General features: G+C 42.1%; 1 protein-coding gene across 1 annotated transcript; it reads left to right on the plus strand.

Annotated features, from left to right (window-relative positions):
• The first annotated feature begins 10587 nt into the window (after positions 1 to 10587).
• On the plus strand, positions 10588 to 12993 carry LOC134461964 (RING finger protein 222). Its single transcript, XM_063214786.1, has one exon. It carries the CDS (start codon positions 10920 to 10922, stop codon positions 11547 to 11549), a length of 630 nt encoding a protein of 209 aa, XP_063070856.1. The 5' UTR covers positions 10588 to 10919; the 3' UTR covers positions 11550 to 12993.
• Positions 12994 to 15215: the final 2222 nt, after the last annotated feature.

Here is a 15215-nt window from a genome sequence, read left to right on the forward strand (position 1 = left end):
ACTCTGACACACTCTCTCTCTCTCTCTCTCTCTCTCTCTCTCTCTCTCTCTCTCTCTCTCTCTCTCACACACACACACACACACACACACACACACACACACACACACACACACACACACACACACACACACACACACACACACACCTGAGGCTGCACAACAGTTTTAAGTGTGAAGATGTGAAGTGTGAAAAGTGTGAACCACAACGTGGCCCTTCCACTGCTATAAAAAGAACGCCCTTGATCAAAAAATGACCTAAAAAGGCAATGGGCATAGGCGAAAAGCAAGCCATTTAATACTCATCAACCATGAGACAACAGATTGATGAGGAGATTTCAGATCCATCAACATTTCATAATGATCATAAACAAATAATTTTACGCTTTGTGGACTCAAATGTACACACAATTCACATTACACTTTTACCCTGAGAAAGGGCTGTGGGCCCCAGTTTGGTGCCACAATGTCTGGGTTTGAGGCCAGGCAGAGAAACCCTACTCCCCTCAACTAAGGCTATTTCACAGGACATTAGGATATACCATGCATACAATCCATACAAATCAATCGGAATGAGTTCTCTCTCATGATTTCTGATATCACAGTGGCTATTTATCTACCTTACTCTGCTTGTGAACATGGATGGTGCCATGATTGTCCTTTTTACATTTCACTCCAGTTTTAAAATATTGGCTTATTGCAGTTAGATTAGTAAAGAAGTCTCTGATGTCTGGTGTATCAATTCATTCTTTTTATTGTTATATACGATCACGGGGAGAGGACTTCCTGTTTCTAAGAAAAAGTCACTGCTGACTGATATTATGTTATGACAAATGTCTGATCAAAAATCAATTTATTTTCCTTTTTTTGTGTTGCTATACACACAATCTTAGTGGTAACTGGTAAATAGACTGCATTTGTATAGCGCCTTTTCACTCCTTCGAGCACTCAAAGCGCTTTACATTGTATGGCTCACATTCACCCATTCACACTCTCATTCACACACTGGTGGCAGTAGCTGCCACGCAGGGTAACACCTTGCCACCAGGGGCAACTTGGGGGTTAAGTATCTTGCTCAAGGACACATCGATGGGGTCAGACAGAGCAGGGCTCGAACCTGCAACCATCTGAGCCACCACCGCACCAACTTCCTGCTTCTAAAGAAAAGACTTCCTGTTTCTAAGGAAACGTTATTGCTGACCACTGACACTGACAGTATCACCAACTTTCTGACCAAAAATGCCTGAAAATAACCAGAAATGACAACGACGGGAAACTTGAAAGTGGGCGGGACAGAATAAGGTGGTTCACGAGTTTGTCCTTGAGTGCTTGGTGTACAATATGCATGTTTGGTATGTTAGCTGGCCTCTGTCCCGGGGTGCTTTAAACGGAGCTCATGCGGGATGAGATCCGCTTCCCCCCCTATGTGTATAGAGGAAGTGTAGCTGAGTGTTCTAGTGAAATGGAGGAGTATGGGGAGGTGGTGGGACAATTCGGAAAGCCTTCGCACATGACAGGTGAAAGAGGGAAGGAGGGATTGCCCGCCTGCTAAGCTTGATGGACACAAGCCATGGGCAAGCAGGGTACTACCGAGTGACTTGTTCTGATTGCAACCTTCCAATCCCTAGCACAAACCCTGTAGCCCCATGCCGTACCGTCTGAGGCACACTGTAATAGTCAGTGAAAAGTTAATTACCATTCCATTCAATACCATTCAATGACATAACAGAGGGCCTTAAGTGATGCAATACAACTCAGTCATTGGCATTCTAACAACAAATGTTTGACACTGTGTTTTAAAAGCAAGCCATTCAATAGCTACTCATCAACCATGAGACAACAGATTGATGAGGAGATTTCAGATCCATCAACATTTCCGTTGATGATCATAAACAAATAATTTTATGCTTTGTGGACTCAAATGTACACTTCAAAAATTCACATTACACTTTTACCCTGAGAAAGGGCTGTGGGCCCCAGTTTGGTGCCACATTGTCCGGGTTTGAGGCCAGGCAGAGAAACCCTGCCCCCCTCAACTAAGGACATTAGGATATATCATGCATACAATCCAGACAAATCAATCGGAATGAGTTCTCTCTCATGATTTCTGATATCACAGTGTCTATTTATCTACCTTACTCTGCTTGTGAACATGGATGGTGCCATGATTGGCCTTTTTACATTTCACTCCAGTTTTAAAATATTGGCTTATTGCAGTTACATTAGTAAAGAAGTCTCTGACGTCTGGTGTATCAATTCCTTCTTTTTATTGTTATATACGATCACAGGAAGAGGACTTCCTGTTTCTAAGAAAAAGTCACTGCTGACTGATATTATGTTATGACAAATGTCTGATCAAAAATCAATTTATTTTCCTTTTTTTGGGTTGCTATACACACAATCTTAGTGGTAACTGGTAAATGGACTGCATTAGTATAGCGCCTTTTCACTCCTTCGAGCACTCAAAGCGCTTTACATTGTATGGCTCACATTCACCCATTCACACTCTCATTCACACACTGGTGGCAGTAGCTGCCACGCAGGGTAACACCTTGCCACCAGGGGCAACTTGGGGGTTAAGTATCTTGCTCAAGGACACATCGATGGGGTCAGACAGAGCAGGGCTCGAACCTGCAACCATCTGAGCCACCACCGCACCAACTTCCTGTTTCTAAGGAAAATACTTCCTGTTTCTAAGGAAACGTTATGACTGACCACTGACACTGACACATTATGACCAAATTTCTGACCAAAAATGCCTGAAAATAACCAGACATGACAACGACGGGAAACTTGAAAGTGGGCGGGACAGAATAAGGTGGTTCACGAGTTTGTCCTTGAGTGCTTGGTGTACAATATTCATGTTTGGCATGTTAGCTGGCCTCTGTCCCGGGGTGCTTTAAATGGAGCTCATGCGGGATGAGATCCGCTTCCCCCCCCTATGTGTATAGAGGAAGTGTAGCTGAGTGTTCTAGTGAAATGGAGGAGTATGGGGAGGTGGTGGGACAATTCGGAAAGCCTTCGCACATGACAGGTGAAAGAGGGAAGGAGGGATTGCCCGCCTGCTAAGCTTGATGGACACAAGCCATGGGCAAGCAGGGTACTACCGAGTGACTTGTTCTGATTGCAACCTTCCAATCCCTAGCACAAACCCTGTAGCCCCATGCCGTACCGTCTGAGGCACACTGTAATAGTCAGTGAAAAGTTAATTACCATTCCATTCAATACCATTCAATGACATAACAGAGGGCCTTAAGTGATGCAATACAACTCAGTCATTGCCATTCTGGTAACAACAAATGTATGACACCGTGTTTTAACGGGTTCCAACTTGCGGCCCAATTCTTTTTTGATGTGAATAGTGCAGTGAATAGGCTATGGAGACAGGAAACTAGAGAGAGATTAGGCAGGGCTGGGAAATGACCCTATGTAGCTGGATCCTAGACTTCCTCTGGACGAAAAGCAGCAGTGAGAATGGGCCCCATCACCTTGACCAGCAGCACGGGAGCTAGGCAAGGCCATCTCCTCTACTGCTTGTACACGCATGACTGTGTGGCTAATGCACAACTTCTACACAATCATCAAGTTTGCTGATGACACCACTGTAACTGGTTTGATCACAAACAATGACAAACGTGGCCGTAACTACCATTGAGGACACAGAGGTCATGTCCTCTGTATTTTTTTTCAGTAATGTAAAATGTATCTATTGATGAAAACTGATATATATGATCAACAATGATAAATTCAGTCTATATACGCCACCCCCATTTATCCTCAAGGCAGTGATTAATGAAAACAAACTTAAGAGTTTGACTGAAGTGTTTGAAACATTCTAAATGTTCAGTTTGCAGTACAGAGAGCAGTATTTGACCCCTGTATTTGAAAAGGTCTGGTTACGGCCCTGATCCCTGATGACAAAACAGCCTGGAGAAGTCAGATCAACAACCTCATTTGGTGTCAGTGAAAAAACTGTCTCTGATTGATCGAAAGAACTAATAGTAAACAAGAGGTGGAAAGAAGATCATTTTGAAGTCATTACCATCAATGATGAGACAGTGGAGTGCGTGAAAGACGATAAGCTCCTTGGTATTACCATCACAGAAGACCTCACCTGGGACAGTGGCACTGACCATATAGTCAAAAAAGTTCAGGAACTCCTGTACCACTCCAGACAATTGTGAAAGTTTGGCATGCAAACCAAGATCCTGAGGTCTTTTCAGAGGCGACTCTAGGTCCAGGTGGGGCCCCAAGCGAAAATGCAAAAGAATAAATATTTATACCAAAATCACTACTACTGTAGTAAAATATGGGCTGTTATTCACTATCTAGGGGCTTGGGGGCCCCAAGCAGCTGCCTGCCTTGCCTGGTGGCAAGATGCGCCTCTGGGTCTTTTTACAGCGGGACCACTGATACCATCTGAACCATAAACACATGGTATGGAAACTTCTATCTTCACAACAGAAGTAGGTTAACCTAACCTCAGAGAGTGGTATGTACAGCACTGATTAGATCAGATGATTAGATTGTTGAACGCATGCATGTTGATTGCATGCATTGGACTTTCACAGCCAAGGCACTCTCTCTCGCACACACTCATGCAGGCACACACACACGCAAACACACGTGCACACACACACACACACACACACACACACACACACACACACACACACACACACACACACACACACACACACACACACACACACACACACACACACACACACACACACACACACACACACACACACACACACACACGTATAGTATTTGAGCCGCCACACACTGTATTTGAGGCTTATCTCCTTCAACATAAGCCTCTGCTGCTCAACGTGTGAACACTATTTCCACTGAAAGGGGAAGAAGAAATGAAAATGTGCACCTCACTCCTTAAATACAACCTCCTGTACACTAATCTATAATGTGGGCTGCGGTCTACCATGGAGGTGCGAAGCAACATTCAGTTCTTCAAAAACAGCCATACCTTCACACTTCTGCTCTGAAGAACAGTTAGTTCCCAATTTTGGTCCTCTGCAAACGACGTACCAACTAGTTATGAAGTTTGTAGCCCCTTAATGCGCGCCGTACCTCCAGTGGCACGCTGTAATAGTCATTGAAATGTACCTACCATAGCACTACAATACTATGACACAACACAGGCCCTTTAGTAATGCACCATGACTTGGTCATACCATACCATACTGGTAACAACAAATGTATAAAGCCGCGTCTTAAGGGGTTAACTGACCTGAAGCTTGCATGAATGCACCTGCATCATTAATGCAGCCAATTTTTTTTTCATTACCTTGTCACATTTGTGGTTGATGAGACATTTTGCTAAAAGTGATGTGCGTCATCAACACCACACAAACGCATAAAGACTTCCTGAAACAAAAAGATGAAAGACAAGTTGGTTAGTAATATCACGCCTAACACAGAGAATGTGCAAACCAGTAGTGCAGGTGGTGGGCCAAAGGGACGGAAACTGAAAACAAATGATTGATCAGTGTTGCAGAACTTAAGCATTTGTTTTTAGCTTTTGTCTGAAATGGGTAGCCTCCTAAATGTGCACTCTTCCGCCAGTGGAACACTGCAGTAGTGCTGTAATACTTTACTACCATAAAACAGCACTATGATATTACACAGAGCTTTTGGTAATACATGTTGATTTGGTCATCGCTATTCTCGTGGCAGTACATTTATAACAGATGTTTTACAGTAACAGATTAAATTGAAAAATACAGAATAACAAAAAAGAATTGCTAAAGGTCCGCAGCACTGGGTCATTGATCCTTTCCTTTTAGTTGTAACCAGCCCCCAGCCCATAAAATATAAAGGAGACTAATTATGATGACCCACCCCACATTTTTTTCAGTCTTTGGTCGCTTCTTTTGGGCTTGTGTTCAGGACGCCAGTTGAACGCTTCTGTTGGGCTTGTATTCAGGACGCCAGTCGCTTATTTCTTGTAGAAAATGTGGCAACATGCGCCCCTGTCCCCTAAACCATGCCTGAGTCATCACTTTGGCTTCATAGGTGCGAGTGAGTAAAAACACTTAACACAGCCACCGCCCCTCATCTCTCGTCCCCACAGTCATGAACAGCTCCAGCCGGGCCTACGGGCAGCCTGATACTACAAGTTTTACCAAAAGTTTGACACTCTGAAGAAGACACTTTTTCAAACCCTTAGTCTTGTACCTTTATAAATAATATATTTCAAGCATTCTCTTCTGACGTGCACCAAGTCGTCTGCGTTGATGCACCAGATTGTGAGGTCCAGAACAATTCTTACCTCTTCAGCTGAACATACCATTCCATATCCAGTATCCACCATTTAGAAATGTTAGACCATTATAACATTTACAAAAACTGCAGACATTTTATTGCTATTTAAAAAATATATATTTTAAGGGCCTTTTTATGCCTTTATTAGATGTGGCAGTTTGAGATGGCGACAGGAAGCGAGTGGGAGAGAGAGATGCGGGAGATTCGGCAAATGACCTGGCCCTGGAGTAAACTTATGTAACTTTTGGTAAAAAGAGCATTCTCAAAACAGTTTTAACAAAGCGTAGATCACCCAGCAAAAGTCTCTTGATCAAAAACCTTAGTTCATCTCTTTTTTACTTGCACATTGCAAGTAAGGTGTGCTGCTTAGGTGTCATACAGAAAACCTCCACCAGGTGTCACCCTTACTAATCACAATGAGACTGTATGTGGAGCATATTTACTGTAAACAAGGCACATAGCCTAAAGGCATAAAGTAATGCAATGCAGTGCAGTGCCCATTGTTATATTGCATGCCTGTTCCTCTATGAAATATTACTTCCGTTTACCATTACAGACAACCATCTTCACTGGTGATCTATTTTCTTGTGATTTGTTTGTGTGTAACATGTCAATGAGTTGCTGAACTCCAGAGAGAACCCTGCATCCCTCAAGTCAGTGCTTCACTGATAGTTTCCATACTACACCATGGCAAAGCAAACGATTCGTTAAAAGGGTCTTTAAGGACAGAGTATTGAACTCTATGGAACAGGAAAGGGATAGTAAAGTATCAAAATAATAATGTCAATTGGCACTGTTGAAATTCCAATTTAGAAGTGTAATTTAAGGGGTTCTGTTGAAATGCACTCATAGTCATGTAAATTAAATTCAATTTTAGACATAATTGCAAGGGAAATTGTTCAGGAGGCAAAGGACAGCCATTTCCTCTTGCATTTACAGTTAATCCTGTTGGATGTGGTTCATCCCTCTTGGTGGTATGCAGACATTACCTTGGATACCGTGGCTCTTCATCACAAAGATTTACTGTCTCGGTCAAAGATGCACTCGCACCAAGAAATTCTCCTTTTTGAACTCTGATATGTCACCCATAATATTGTGAGCATTGCACAATTTTGAGCAAAACTGTGCTGTACCCTGCTAATTGAACCTTCACACTTCACTTTACTGGTGCAATGTGCAATTAATGAAGATTGACCAACGGGCTAGTCCACTTGAGCCATGAAACTTCCAACACTGAAATGACATCTGTTTCAGTTAGTTTGTCCAACCCCTGTAAGCTAAACAAGTGATATGATATATGCATGCCCATGGGGACCCCGGTTTGAGTCCGGATGGGGTCATTTCCCAGCCCTACCCCATGAGTGCATTCCAATATGCGTACTTGCATCCTCCACTTGTGCTTGTGTCCTCACCCCGCCTCCTGTTCCCGCCTAAATAAAGTTTCCCCGCTGGCAGTCTAGCCACAACAATTTTGGGGGGACTGTTTTTCATTCACCATCCAGTTTGCAAATGAGAAAATGACTTTACAATAGAGCTAAGATATAACTTAGGCTAGGCAAGACAAGTTTGCATAACACATTTCATACACAGATGCTGTTCAATGTGCTTCACATACTTTCAGTTAAATAAGTAATATGAGATAAATTATATGATATGAAGTTAAATCATTTACAGGCCAATGATATGATCTTAAAATGTAATAAAGTTTCACGTAAGCCTGTGGTGCTCAAACTGTGGTACGCGTACCACTGGTGGTACTTGAGACATCTCTGGTGGTACTTGGAAGATCATTTTGTTGTGTATTGATTTGAACGCTGATCAAGTTGTTGCAGTCGAAAATGTGTCTTAGGTGTCACATTTTGTAATATTGAACTGTATGAATCTGAAAACATAATGCAGAATACTAGGCAAGCAAGAAATTAAAAAAAAAATGCACTGAATGTGACTGTAGCTGTTGAAGCCGTTATGAACCTGTCCTGTATTGACTGTCAAAAGTGAATATGGAAGGCCTTTTTTTGCGATATTCTAATGTTGGTTGTCAAGGTGGTACTCGGAGAGCTCAATATTTTCTCGGGTGGTACTTCACACAACAAGTTTGAGAACCACTGACGTAAGTTAAATAAGTTATATGAGGTAACTTACGTACATGATCTCATGTTCCCAAGACTCATCATGAGAAGTTCAAATCCACTCGCCGAGCATCCTTTTGTTTGATCCACAGTTGAACTCAAAGCCCAATATACAGTATGACCTAAAGAAGGCAAAAATGGTGACTTTAATAAGTCTATCTTTTAATTGAGTGTGCGTGTATGTGCGTGTGAGTGTGTGTGTTTGTGTATGTGTGCACGTGCGTAACCTTTCATTGATGTGCGTGTGTGTGAGCATGTGAGCGTGCGTGTGAGCGTGCATGCTTGTGTGTGTGTGTGTGTGTGTATACGTGAATATAATATGAAGCAGAATACCTCTCCGCACCATGTGATTTGAGATGAGCCTGGCCTCTGTGGAGAGCCTTGGTCGTAAGTTGCCCTCTCCAGCCACTGGCAGTCCAGCAAACGTGCATGCCAGCCTGTTAGCCATGGGGTTTAGGGCATCTTATGGGCAACACTGGGGGAGTAAATATAATAATAATAATAATAATAATAATAATAATAATAATAATAATAATAATAATGATGATGATGATGATGATGATTATTATTATTATATAGTATATGGCTATATGGTTTATGTTAATAAATAATAATAATACTAAGAGTGGCATCTTTCTGGGCAATCCTGAAGAACATGTCAATTCTGTGTATTAAAGTAACTGTATTAAATAATAAAGGCACTCACATACACGCTCTACCAGCATTGCTCAAATTCCCACAACTTAAAAGACTCTGTTCTGGGGGAAATGTTGGCTTATCTTGATCCAAAATCCATCAAAGGAAGTCAGTGCTATTTAGTCCTTTTACAGCAATAGAGGCTGTTTGAAGACTTACCAGAAGAGGGGGCTGTTTCTCACCAGTTGACACCACAATTGGACCTTCCATAGTGCGTGCGTGTGTGTGTGTGTGTGTGTGTGTGTGTGTGTGTGTGTGTGTGTGTGTGTGTGTGTGTGTGTGTGTGTGTGTGTGTGTGTGTGTGTGTGTGTGTGTGTTTACTTGTATTATAAAGCTGGTAATGAAGCAGCAGCTTTTCTGCAGTGAAGCGGTGATATCGTGTGTTGTCTGGGTTCAAAAGAGGCTCGAAACGTCGTCCGTGTGAGGTCCATTGAAAATGTGTAGTTCATTGCTGCTCTCAAATCTACAAATAAATCAGACAATACAGTTTTGTGATTCCACAGATTAGAGTCTGAAGAATGTAGTATGAGAGTAGCCAAAAAGTAGCATCTACCAGACATGACCAGTGTCATTGTAAAACCATCATAGGCGCATTAAGTAGAAATACTGTTACAGATGTAATTTCAACACAAGTAGTAGGCCTACTTGTAGGTATGCACAAAGCAGAAATGCCATGAAACAATCGCAAATACACAACTTAAAGGCATAGGCCTACAGAAGGTCAGTCATGCAGGCAGTGTAGCCTATAGTTTGCCTCATTTGCACTGTGGAATATAATGGGTTTGATGTACCAGCTATGTGCCATTAGATTTAAATACAGCCAATTTAATCTGCAAAGTAAGTGTTATTTGGGATGAGCTGTACCTGCTTTCGGCCTACAGCTGTGCTTTAAATTGTACGATTGGTTAGGTAGTCTATGACTATGTGTGGGTGTGTGAGGTTACACATCGAGATGATGGGTGAAGACATTTTTGGTTAGGCCCCATGTGTATGTTCATAGCAAGTCTGTTGAGGACTTGTAAACACATTTACATGTTCCCATTATTAATCAGCTATGTGCATGAGTGGTTTGGCACCACGTGTCCTGTGGTGAATGATGTTCATTTGTGATGAGAGTCCTTGCATTGGATTTGAACGGCATGACATTTTAAGTGATGTGTTTATCGTTGTTTACAAGCTGAAATACAAAGCATCATAACTAGAATACCTCAATTGCACAATCATTTTGCTTCTAATTGCGTCAATACGCACACCACAACTGCTCATGCAGGTACTTTCTACAGTACGGTGTACTTTTTACGCAAGTTGTCCGTTGGCTAAATAGACAAAATAGAGTCGCCCTGATATTATAGTTTGTCAAATGCGCATTGTGGAGCTTTACATGTATTGAAGAAGGGGAATACCACCAGTAGGCCCTATCAAGTTACCCTATCCATTCCATAACTGGAATGTAAAAAAAACTTCTTAGCTTTGACCCATGACGAGGAAACGGCAGCCCAATAGTCGAAGAGAAGCTTGAGAGCTGTCTGTCAGCTATTGCAGATCCAGTTTGACAGCATTTCGGCCTACCCCGAGTTATCCAACAGCTTGCTGCAAGAGACAAGGGTGATCTTCTCATGTCCCCACCCAAGCGTAAGTTTCCTAGAGAAAGTCAGAAGGTAATTTATGGACTGTCATTCATGACATAGGAAGCAAACAGTCTCTGCATCGCGCAGGTGGCGTTATCAGGCAGCCAATGTAGCGCTCGCGAGTCACTTAGAACTCTTCCGCAGTAATAGAGACCAGTCTCGCGCCGATTAAGAAGCACTGAGGATGGACAACTTGAAGACATGTGTGGATATTTCAGACACAGACTGTCCGATCTGCTACGACCACCTCTCCAGTGCAGCAAGGACGCTGAGTTGTTCCCACACATTTTGCCACGACTGTTTGGTCAGGACGCTGGTCAGCATCAACAAGGACGGAGTCATCACGCGGGACAATATTGTCTGTCCCATTTGTCGACACCTCACATTCATCACTAAGCAAAACGACACCACGCTGCCAAGGCCCCCGCATGCTGATCATACTCCGAAAACTTTGGAAGTGCCTTTGCTCGGTACCCACCTGTCGCGGTCTCCGCATGTTTCGCCATTGAGCAGTACAGGGCGTTTTGGTTGCATTACGCAGTGGCTCTCCGGAGTATCTGACAGGATTCATCCTCAGAATTGGATCAGTCCCAGAAAGAAACCATCGGAGATTTTCATCATAAGTGAACTTGGTCGACCCATGAAAGAAGATGACTTGGATGTCCTCCCAACAGTAGTTATTCCTTCATCAACTCGAAGGAGGAGGACACATCCGAAAATTTGCACCACAGGACGCTGTCTATTGTTTTTATTAACAATTTTCTCATTGCTGGCTCTTATAACCGTGACATTACCTTGGGTTTTGTTGGCGTAGTGGTAATTCATCTGTCGTTCTATCTGCCTGGAAATGTGACTAGATTCTCCTTTTACGCATTGACAAGAACCTTTAATATTATTTCCCTCTAAACCAATTAGAAAACTAAACAAATGAAAAGACAGACAAAGGTTGTTTTTATGTTAGTGATCTATAACAGACGTGCTTTTGTGAGGCAAGCATGCCCAATAACTGTGTGCCCCATACCTTTTTTCTTGAGAAGAATGACCTGCAGTTGTGACTTGAAAGACATGCAATGGGTGTTAGGTGTTGGGTTTCTGTGTTGAGCTATTAAGGACAGTTAAGTCATGTAATCTGGTACTGAATGTGCCCAATGTGTCATAGCTTCCGTGACATGGATGGTGTGTTTTTGCGTAAGGGCCTACTGCATGCAAATTGTGACCATGGCTCAATCGTTGCTTCGATCTCCGCCTTGTGCGCGTTATTGCACTCCTCCCTCTCTCTCTCCCTCCCTCTGCCTTGGGTAGTTCCCGTCTGACTGGTTCCCGAAACTAGGTTGAGGACACTGACTGATGTATAGCTGCCTGTGATTTCATTTGACATGCCAGAGCTCTACCAAACAAACACTGTGATTTCTATCAGAGGTGATGCTCTGTTTAATATTTAGGCTAGTTAAATGCAAAACAAACAAATAAACAATTTGTAGGCTACATATTCTTTGGAAAATCATTGTGTCTTTTTTAGAACATTTTTGAATGATTTTTCTTCAAAGAACAGTTGATTTAACACCTTTTCTGGATAGCTGCAGTCATAGACTGGGTTACAATAGTTACATTACACTTACACAAAACACTAATATTAGTTAGGGGTAAGTATGGAGCAATGTGGGGTTGGTTGGCTCAAAGGCACTTCAGTAATGGAAAGTATGGGATTTGAACCATTAGTAGTGTTACTCATCAGGAATTGTGTATGTGGGAACATATGATCTAAAAGTTGTCCCACTGTAATGTCCTTCACAATCTCTTTGACAAAGACTAAGCAATTACAGTTCATCACAAATAAGGACATTTTTATTGTCGGTCATATTTATCATATGTCATAGACCTCTAAGCTGAAATGGGTTCAGATACCCTGCTTATCAACAAGGGTGATTTAATGCTCATTGTCCTCCAACCCTACATAAACTTATTAGTGTGGTGTGGTGTGGTGTCGTGTATCAGCCCCCGAGCTGGCCAAGAGAACCTTCATGTGGCCTGGAATCAGTGTTTAACCATTTACCAACTTACAAAAGATAATTCCTTAACCTCAGAAGTGTTCATTTCCTCACTTTATCCAAAGGCCAACTGAACCTGCCAGCCAGACAGCTCTAGCCTAGCGAGATAAACCCCTCAATTTGTGGCCACTAGAGGCGTCTAGATTTCTAGGCTAAGACAGTTCAACTGTATGCTACAATGTCATCACTGAGGCTTGGCCAGGATACTTTGTTTCACACAGTACTATGTGACTACTAGTACAGTATGTGACATAATTCCATGAATGCTTCAGACTAATAGGTTTCCTTCAATGTTACATGGAGGACGCTGTGACCTAATGGTAAGGGAGCTGGTTTTAGGGTCAGTAGATGACATTGTTCCAGGTTGTTCTGTAACCAATACCCTGTAAGTTGTTTTGGATTTAAAAAAAAGCTTTTAAGTGAAGTTCAAAGTATTAGAAGTGTATTATTTCAGCCATAACATCCATACAAATGGGTAATTATTTTGAGCTTTTTGCTCTTTTCCCCTCTGAAGTAGTGAGTGAGTGGACAGGTCCTGCAGTGGGACCAAAGTGTGTGTTTGCAGCCAAAGTCAACAACTGAGCTCGTCATTGGGATGGGGAAGTTTTGGTTTTGCATGCATTTTCATCATCCTCTGTGGATGAGTTCCAGACTAGTGTCTCATCATGGCCCCTTTTCCTCTGCCTTGGAAGAGGTTTTCTGGGTCATTGACGACAGGCACCGTCTGGAGTATCACTGGTGTTCGAGGATATCCTGTTTTAAGCTACATAAGATCGCCTTGGCATCTCTTGTATAAAATGATGAGTTCAGTGGTTGATGGTTATTTCCTACAACTTTGTATGGGAACACATTGTACAGTTCCTGCTAATAGTATCTGTAAACCACATAACAATAGTGTTTTCCCACAGCTAAAACGAATGAAATAGAAACAGGAATGAGGTTCTTCCCATTTGCTGTATATGTAAAATACCACGACAAAAACTTCTGCATCAGCTCAACTGCCATGAGGGTTGAAATGAATTGGCTGTTGTCCAAAGTGTTAGGAAATTGCTAACAGGAAAGGAGAGTAGAAAGTGGAGCCAATACAAATAAGCACTCTTTCCGATGTGATTCATAGACATCTTCCTCGTCCTTTGGCCTTTTGACTCTCGTTTATTTTTCTGTTGTAAAATGTGTTGAAAACTCCCAACACATAAACTTCATTTCGCATTACATTACACTACACTTCTATCTAAGGTGATTTACAGTTGTTTGGGTACAGGGTATTGGTCCCAGGTCTTGCAGCAGTGTGGGGTTTGGTATCTTGCTGAAGTACATTATACAGTAATCATGGACAAGGGTGTAGGACCTGGCCTGACAATAAGCCTAATGGTGCATTCCAGACCCAATCCAAAATAGTAGGAGATTGCTATCCAACATCTATACGAAAAATGCTCTGGAATGCCAGTCGAAGTGGAACTTCCAACTAGGAAAGTGGGGGGAACTCGCACTACTCCCATATAAACAAACAAATTGAAGTAGGATGATAATGGCGGTGCCCATGGAGCCATTATTTAAAATTTCAATAAATAAGTAAAACTGAAGTGTGATCTCCTACTACTTGTTGTTTGGATTGGGTCTGGAATGCACCATTAGGCCTATTCAACCTCTAACATTCTAATTCCGAGGCCAACCCACTCTTTTACCATTAGATCATGGCTTCCCCACTCAACTCTATTGATTCACGCAATATCCTTTACTGTATTACTGTAGGCCTATTTGTTTAGGAGGAGCCAAAACTCAGGTTATTAGAGAGGCACAGTAGGGTTGGGCCGTATATCGTTTAAAAAACGTGATAACGGTTTTCACTTACACAAGGTTCACTTTTTGATGAGAGAAGGTTTTTTTTTTTTTAGTTTTTATAAAAAAAAAAAACATTAAAATAGAAATGGAGATTAATTAGTCTTCAGGATTAGATCTCATTTTTAAATTTAATTTCGGCCTTTTCCTCAGAAACATTGAGATGTGGGGGAAAAACGCCGCTTATGAAAAAATCGCGCAGAGAACCGTGATATTAAATTTTCATCAAGAAAACCATGATGCACATTTTTTCCAGATCCGCCCAGCCCTAATGCACAGTAGTAAACACAATGATGACACAATGAGACTCATTATTACAAATGTAGACTTTAATATATATTTATATATATATTTCTGACATTCTGAAGGATTGCAGTTGGCTTCACAGTACAGACTGTGTTGTTCCACTTGATATGCTAAGCAGAGGAAGGAAGGGTGGGGTGGGGTAGGGTGGGGTGTGTCCTACATTTCAACAGTAGTGATAGTGGAAGGATGGGCCCAGAGTTGGACAGCCCATGGGTGCAAGTCAAACTACTTACTCCTGTCCTTTTCTGGTCCTCCCAACCTCTTAGTTTAATGTTGCCCCTCCTCAG

The sequence above is a fragment of the Engraulis encrasicolus genome, chromosome 2 (assembly GCF_034702125.1).
Source record: "Engraulis encrasicolus isolate BLACKSEA-1 chromosome 2, IST_EnEncr_1.0, whole genome shotgun sequence".
Lineage (NCBI taxonomy): Eukaryota > Metazoa > Chordata > Actinopteri > Clupeiformes > Engraulidae > Engraulis > Engraulis encrasicolus.